Genomic DNA, 7,564 nt, shown 5'->3' on the forward strand with positions numbered 1-7,564 from the left:
CTCCTGATTGTCTCAAAATCTTCGGACACTTCCTGCTTCACCACCGGCTGACGCACAATAGGCTAGTTCAAACGCGTAAGTTTTTGTTCTTCGTAAAGCAGTCTGAACGCGGAATGCTAAATACAGGGCATTGGAAACATTCGCTGATTCTCAGTACAAGTCATTGGTTCATATCACCACCATTCACTGAGAAAACTCGCGTGTTTTTGAGCTCTTGCAAGGTCAAATAGGTCTTGGAACTTAAAGTAGGATTATGTAGAGATAGGTCTTGGAATTCTCTATCAAATGATACTACATTTCTAAATTTCTCCATTGTTTTGATGAATTTGTGACCAACATTGTGGTTTTTAAGAAGAAGGGATTAAATCAATTACACATCCGAATATTTTTCATAGCGAAAAAACGTATTAAGCCCTCAGACTCATTTGCGAGGACCACATTTGGCATTTTCGCCAAATGTGGAATAGTGTTGAGACTGAGTGCTGAGACAATGGCCCTGACTCGACAGACAACTTTGGCTTCGCGGACGTATGGAAAACGTCCATTTGAAAGGGCCAAAATCAAGACCGATATCACGGAGATAAAGAACAAGCTCTCACAAGCGACAGTTGATACAGCGAAATCTGACCGGTAGAAAAAATGCCACACCTACGTTCTATCAACTATATGGTTACCTACCAAGAGAAAATTTCAGCATGACTGACGACCACATTCTTATCTATGGACAAAGACTCTTTCTACACTGGGAATGGTAGACTCTTCCAATCCTCTCTCTCATATATCCTTTGATTTCGCATAGACTTATTGACCAATGACGCGCGGGCGTTGGTTAAAGGCATCGCTTTCTAGAAAGTGGAAACTACCCTTCAAGGGATACAGAACCAGATCCTCTCCCTCTTCATCCTAATGACTATTTTTTCAACCCTGGTCTAGCTTATCATGTTGCTCTTTGCGGGAAGTCGGATATTGTACGAAGTACGCGGGCTGTCATCGCAAATCTCCTCCTGGGTTGTTTTCACCCTCCCTAACATTATCGCCTAGATACCTTCGCAAACGGTGATGGCGATTCTAGTCTTTGTCGTTTGGTACTATCCGCTTGGACTGTATCAGAATACTTTGGTTACGGACCAGTTGCACAGTCGCTGTGGCTTGACCTTCTTGTTGATCTGGTCTATTATGGCCTTCTGCTCCACTCTCTCTTGCACGGTAATGACCATTATGCCTAACGCCGCGACGGGCGTCAATGTCGCGATGCTGCTGTATATGCTTTCATTACTATTCCCAGGGTGAGGGTCATATCTAGCCTATTGGGTATTGAAGATGCTCCCCACACTGACCAATAACAGTGTACTTGTCAGCCCGGGCGCCCTACCTCGCTTCTGGATATGGATGTATCGAGCCGCACCTATTCCGTACTTCGTCAACGCTCTCATTTCCACCGGGTTGGCTAGTGTTCCTGTCAATTGCGCAGAGACTGAGATCGCTTCTTTCGATCCACTATCGAAAGAGTAGATCCTTCTGATTTTTTTGATATAGATTTGAGATATATCAGATTCATTCTAAGAAAGTTGATTTGTTTATGTAGAGAGTCATCTTTATCAATTAAGACCCGTATTACTATTATCTACACCACTAGAATCAGAAGAAACTCGGCATCATGGCGCGGCGCCAGCAACTCCGCACAACTGTCAACACATATAGCTAGCTAATAGTGGTGCCAAGTGACAGCAACTTAATTTGATGAAGTACTACCAGCGCGTTGACGAGCTGCCTAATCAACACACTACACGAACAATATCAGTGAAAGCTTCTGAGTAGTCATATATGACCCTAAAGCAGCCTTGTGCATCTCTTCTTATTCGCTAAAAAACCCGCTCTACTTTCACCATGGAACAGATACAATCCCTGGTCCTCAACCCTCTAAAACCCTATCTCCTTCCCATATCCAACAATCTCCCCAAACCGATATCCGATACCCTGATATCCCTCATCGGTCGAACCTGTCACGACGCCCTCTTCCACAAGCTAGACATAACAACACGCCCGGAATGCCTCGGCCTCGCCATCTCCAAAGCGCTCGGCATCGTCATCATCACCACCGCTTCCATCGTCAAAGTGCCCCAGATCCTGAAACTCGTGCAATCACAATCCGCTGCCGGCTTGAGCTTCACCAGCTACCTTCTCGAGACCGCTAGCTTCCTTATCACGTTGGCATATAATGTCAGGAGCGGGTGGCCGTTCAGCACGTATGGAGAGACGGCGTTGATACTGGCGCAGGATGTGGTGATTGCGGTATTGGTGTTGCGTTTCACGTGTAGGGATGGTGCTGCAGGGACGTTTATTGCGGGTGTTGCGGCTGCGGTCTATGCGCTACTGGTCTCGGATACGTTGGTGAATGAGAATCTGATGAATTATCTACAGGCTGGGGCGGGGGCTCTGAGCGTGGCGAGCAAGCTGCCACAGATCTTGACGGTTTACAGGCAAGGGGGAACGGGCCAGCTCAGCGCATTTGCGGTGTTCAATTATTTGGCCGGGAGCTTGAGTCGCATCTTCACGACGCTGCAGGAGGTGGACGATAAATTGATCTTGTATGGATTTGTGGCCGGTTTTGTGTTGAATGCTGTCCTGGCGGGACAGATGGTCTACTATTGGAATGAGAAAGGTACGACGGCCAAACATGGGGAGGAGGTCAGTGAGAAAGTACCTCAAGCTGTTGGCCAAGGGACTGGGGCGGATGTGAAGAAAGGCGTTGCGAGTAGCACAAGGAGAAGGGGATAGATAGAAGGGGTGATTTCCAAAAGGTAGCTCATGGTAGCCACCGCAAGTATTATTCAGCAGAAACCCTGGCTTGCTGCGACAGGTGACCGACGATTTGCATCATCAGGTGCAGCGAGAAAATGACCCTTCTCTGCCCTTTGTAAATATGTAAATATGCTACCTCAAGCACGCCCAAGACGAGTGTCAACATGTTGGTCCCAGGTGGGATGATTCTGCTTCAGCGTCACTATACTCCAAGAACCATTTTTTGAAGGTACATGGTACCCAGTTGGTAGCTATCTGACCACCAAACCTGATCACTGTTATCAATGACAACTTGATAACGATCATGAATCGTTGCAAAGTGGTACTTTGAGAGAGTCAAAATCGTTGTGGCAGAGACCAAAAACCCCAGCAACTATTTGTTGACCCTCGCCTCGGTCCTGAGTGAGCCTCCACCCTTTCACACCATATGATCCTGCCAAACATCTTCCAAGTTTTATTTGTAGTTCAGAGATGCCTTCATCGCGCCCGTCAATGTAACAAGATTGGTGTGCCGAGCGCCTTTTTCATTCTCTCATTCACCCTCGAACCAACAAGCCACTTGAGCTCCTAGAGGGAGAGAGCTTGAAGGTCAAGGGTGAGGAGATGAGTTCAACTAATACACGCTAGGCTTTCATCATCTGTCCTAATGTCAGTAGAATATCTTATCCTTATCTGAGGTAGTGGCTTACATGTTCAAAACTTGGAAGGATGGAGAAGGAAAAAGTAGACCGAAGAGTGCGGATATATTTTCGGAGGATGCATTTCACTAGCGCGGTTTTTGGTTTCGCGAGCTTCATTGAAAGTTGAGCAAGATCCTGCAGCTATTTGGACATTTTTTTCTCGACTGCATCAACAAGATAGAGTCCCGCTCTTCTCCATAGCTCTAGCTTTCTTGCATGGCGTTCATACTGTCCATGATCTTCTCAGCATCTGATTCGAGCTAGCAATGTTTCCTACTCGAGCCTTCAACCGGGCCTTCCAATTGAGGGACAGTTACATTGCTATATCAAAATATATTCGGGGACGATGCAGCCACTCAGTCCCCAAGTCAAGAAGAGGTTTTTCATGTCAGGTGGCATCACGAAATGCTGAGCTCCGAGGGAGATCTGGGGAGACCTCACAGGATGACCGTCCGTTAGAAGGCAGTTACCAAGACCTGTCGACGCTCGACCTAAATGACCACAGTCCTCTTGCGCACTACAAACGCATCTGTAAGCTTCATTGAAGTGGGAGTAGATGCTCAATACTGATGGCATCCAGTCAAATTACCAAGAACGGCTTCCAGTTGGGAAGTATGGGACCTTCGGCCAGATCACACCTCGAAACTGTATGGCTACGTCACTTCCGTCCGGCAAGGTTCGAGGAAATTGGATTTCATAGACCTCATCGATCCTCAATTAAGAAAACACTTACAACTCGTCGTCGATGAACATGTGGTGGGCCTTGAGGGTCGTGAAAGCATGCGAAGAATCCCTGCCCACACTCCCGTCATTGTATCTGGACAGTTGGTAAACCGAATCAGCAATAAAAGCACTATGAGGCCTGTCGAAACAGAGGGGCAAGACCAAGCTTCCTTAGGTTTAGAGGGGCCAAACATTGTATACTATACGAAGCGTAAAGAAGAGGGTGACGCTACGAAAGATAAGCCACTCTCTTCGATAGAGGAGATCAAATACGACCCCTATATCGGTGAGGTAGCAACCATATCGCAGATCGAAATGGTTGTTAGTTCGATTCAAGCATTGAATTATTTCCCAGCGGACATTATTGCCAAAACGGATACCAATTTCCCACCTGAGCAGCGACATTTGCAGCTTCGCACAAGCTCAAACCTACGCAAAACATTACAAGCTCGTTCAAAAGCACAGACGGAATGCCGGAAATACCTTTTCGTGAAAGGTTTCGACGAAATAGAAACGCCCATTCTCTTCAAATCGACTCCCGAGGGTGCCCGTGAATTTCTGGTTCCCACCAGACAAAGGGGACTAGCTTATGCCCTCCCACAAAGTCCTCAACAATACAAGCAAATTCTAATGGCCAGCGGAATCTCCAAGTATTTCCAATTTGCAAGATGTTTCCGGGACGAAGACATGAGAGCGGACCGGCAGCCAGAATTCACGCAGGTATGTCGTAGGTCCTCCATCTCTTGGATGGACGTTAATGGATTATTTACTAGCTCGATATCGAAATGTCCTTCGCATCTACGGACGATGTCATGAAGATCACCGAGAGAATCATTCAAGTACTATGGCAAACGTTCTTCAGTCAGACCATATTTGAGAACAAGATCAAGACGCCCAAAGAGTACAATATGCGAGATATTCCCTATCATGCTCCTCTCTACTTTCCACAAATTACATACGACAGAGCTATGACATTGTGGGGCTCTGACAAGCCAGATACGCGTATCGGATTTCACCTTCTTCAAGTAGAAGATTTTTTGGACTCAACCTTAAAGTCCAAGTTAAGCCCCCTCAAAGATCCTGTGATTGACTTGTTGAAAGTCAGGGTTTCGAACCCTGAGAAAACTCGGCACTTTATCAGCACCTTCCTGGACAAGCCGTCTAATGCAGCGTATCTAGACAACCCGCATGGAGTTCCTGGCATCTTCATCTTCGATCCTTCCAAGCCAATGAACGGGCTTTCAGCATTCGAACACGATGCCGCTGAAACGATTGTCGACCTGCTACATCCTCAGAGAGGAGATCTGCTAGTACTGCAAGCTAGGCCCGATCAACCCTTTATGGGCGAAGGTTTTACGATGATAGGAAACCTTCGTCGCGATCTCCACGCGGCTCTGATTTCGGAAGGCATCATTCGTAAGCCATTCCGTGACGAGTTTCTCTGGGTCACAGATTTCCCACTATTCTCTCCCACAAACGATAGCGATCCAGGGCAGGGCGGTAAGGCAGGTATCAAATCAACCCACCATCCATTTACAGCTCCAAAAACGATGTGGGACGTTGATAGGCTGAACACAGACCCCCTGAGTTGCAAGGCTGACCATTTCGATCTTGTCATCAACGGTGTCGAAATTGGTGGTGGTAGTCGTCGTATCCATGACAGCAAGGTGCAAGAGATGGTGTTAAGGGACATCTTGAAGGTACCGGAAAACCATGCAGAAGAGTTCCGGCCTCTGCTTGAGGCATTGAGAGCAGGCTGTCCACCTCATGCAGGGATAGCTCTGGGGTTTGACAGACTCATGGCGATACTAAGGCAAAGCAGCAGCGTACGGGATGTTATTGCTTTCCCGAAATCAGCAAAGGGGGAAGACAAAATGGTTGGAGCGCCTTCGGCCATTGATGCGGAGAGGTGGGCAGAGTATCACATGGCCGTAAAGGGAGGCGAGGAAGGCGTCAAGCGGGAAACAGAGAAGGATGAGCTGACTACCGGATCAAAGGAGGCAGATCAAGAGCTTCGGAGCGTTGCAGACCCGAAGCTGCAGACACCTGGTCCGGCTCAACCTGATGAGAGCGACATCACACCAAGCACTCCCTCCTGACATACTAGTTACGTAGTGCGCAGAGAGAAGGCTTTGCTTGTTGAGCGAAGACAGCCCTCAGTTAAAAGCATACCAGCATTGGAAGCTCGGGTCTTGATAATGTAGGAGTAATCTGGTCGAGCTGCAAATAAAGATACCACTGAGTCGGTCGTCCACATTGCTATTCGCATTCGCCCCCAACTCCTCTCTCCTGCTTAGCCCTGCCAAGACCTCTGATTCTACCACTGACAGGCTGGTTCTGCAGTGGAAAAGCTACCCCATCTTATTTTTGGAGCCCCATCCTAGGCCACTATCCCACAAAGCTTAGAGACATCTCGACTGTATTTTCTCAGAGGACCTCATCGGTATTTGCATCGGCTGTGAAGGGTTCAAGGATGTCGTCCTCCGAAAGGCCTGCTTCTCCAACGCCATCAGAACGCGAAAGGCTTGACGCCGAAGCTCGAAAGAAAGAAGAAGCTGAACAAGCCACATTGCCCTACAAGTGGACGCAGAGAATCGAGGATGTCGATGTCACAATACCAATTCCTGGCAATCTAAAAGCGAAAGACCTGATAGTGGAGATCAAAAAGATGAGGATAAAGGCTCAAATTAAGGGTCAGGATCCGTTGATTGAGGTAGGTGTACATGAGCCTACCTCGACTGGGCTCATTGATTATCCACACTTATTGCTGCATGACGGTGCTTATCTGTGTCTCCTTAGGGCGACTTCCCCCATCCCATCATGCCCGACGAATGCACATGGACGCTCGAAACCACTCCTACGGGGAAAGAAATCTCCATCCACCTCGACAAACAGTACAAGTCAGAGTGGTGGGCACATGTTGTTACCACCGCACCCAAGATAGACGTCACCAAGATCCAGCCGGAGAACTCGAAATTGAGCGACCTCGATGGTGAGACGAGAGGAATGGTGGAGAAGATGATGTATGATCAGGAGATGAAGAGGCAGGGGAAGCCGACAAGCGAGGAACAGCAGAAACAGGATATGTTGAAGAAATTCATGGCACAGCATCCAGAGATGGATTTCAGTCAGGCGAAGATGGGCTGAAACTGATGGGTTAGCCTGTGCACTACATGGGATTGGTGTCATGGATGTGCTACGAACAGAACGAGTAACGCAGAACGATTAATATATGATGATAAAAGCGATACGAAGGATGGTGCCCTGTACCTGGTCTGCGTCAATGCAAACATTGGCGGATCGACAGGGAGGGCAATAGGCAAGACGAGATTGATGTGCTTCCAGTTTTAAACCCTCAA

The 7,564-nt window shown here is 47.8% G+C and overlaps 3 protein-coding genes across 3 annotated transcripts; all 3 read left to right on the forward strand.

The window, feature by feature from the left end:
• Window positions 1–1,887: 1,887 nt before the first annotated feature.
• Window positions 1,888–2,778, forward strand: EPUS_03440 (uncharacterized protein; the record flags this gene model as incomplete). The annotated part of the gene is made up of 1 exon (XM_007804797.1): window positions 1,888–2,778. The coding sequence occupies one exon, from the start codon at window positions 1,888–1,890 to the stop codon at window positions 2,776–2,778; it is 891 nt and encodes a 296-aa protein (XP_007802988.1).
• A 1,559-nt stretch (window positions 2,779–4,337) lies between these two features.
• On the forward strand, window positions 4,338–6,304 carry EPUS_03441 (uncharacterized protein; the record flags this gene model as incomplete). The annotated part of the gene is made up of 2 exons (XM_007804798.1): window positions 4,338–4,925; window positions 4,979–6,304. 2 exons carry the CDS (start codon window positions 4,338–4,340, stop codon window positions 6,302–6,304), a joined length of 1,914 nt encoding a protein of 637 aa, XP_007802989.1.
• Window positions 6,305–6,678: 374 nt separating this feature from the next.
• Window positions 6,679–7,352, forward strand: EPUS_03442 (Nuclear movement protein nudC; the record flags this gene model as incomplete). The annotated part of the gene is made up of 2 exons (XM_007804799.1): window positions 6,679–6,918; window positions 7,005–7,352. 2 exons carry the CDS (start codon window positions 6,679–6,681, stop codon window positions 7,350–7,352), a joined length of 588 nt encoding a protein of 195 aa, XP_007802990.1.
• Between the last annotated feature and the right edge of the window lie 212 nt (window positions 7,353–7,564).

The sequence above is a fragment of the Endocarpon pusillum genome (genome assembly GCF_000464535.1).
Source record: "Endocarpon pusillum Z07020 unplaced genomic scaffold scaffold3643, whole genome shotgun sequence".
NCBI classification, from domain to species: Eukaryota; Fungi; Ascomycota; class Eurotiomycetes; order Verrucariales; family Verrucariaceae; genus Endocarpon; species Endocarpon pusillum.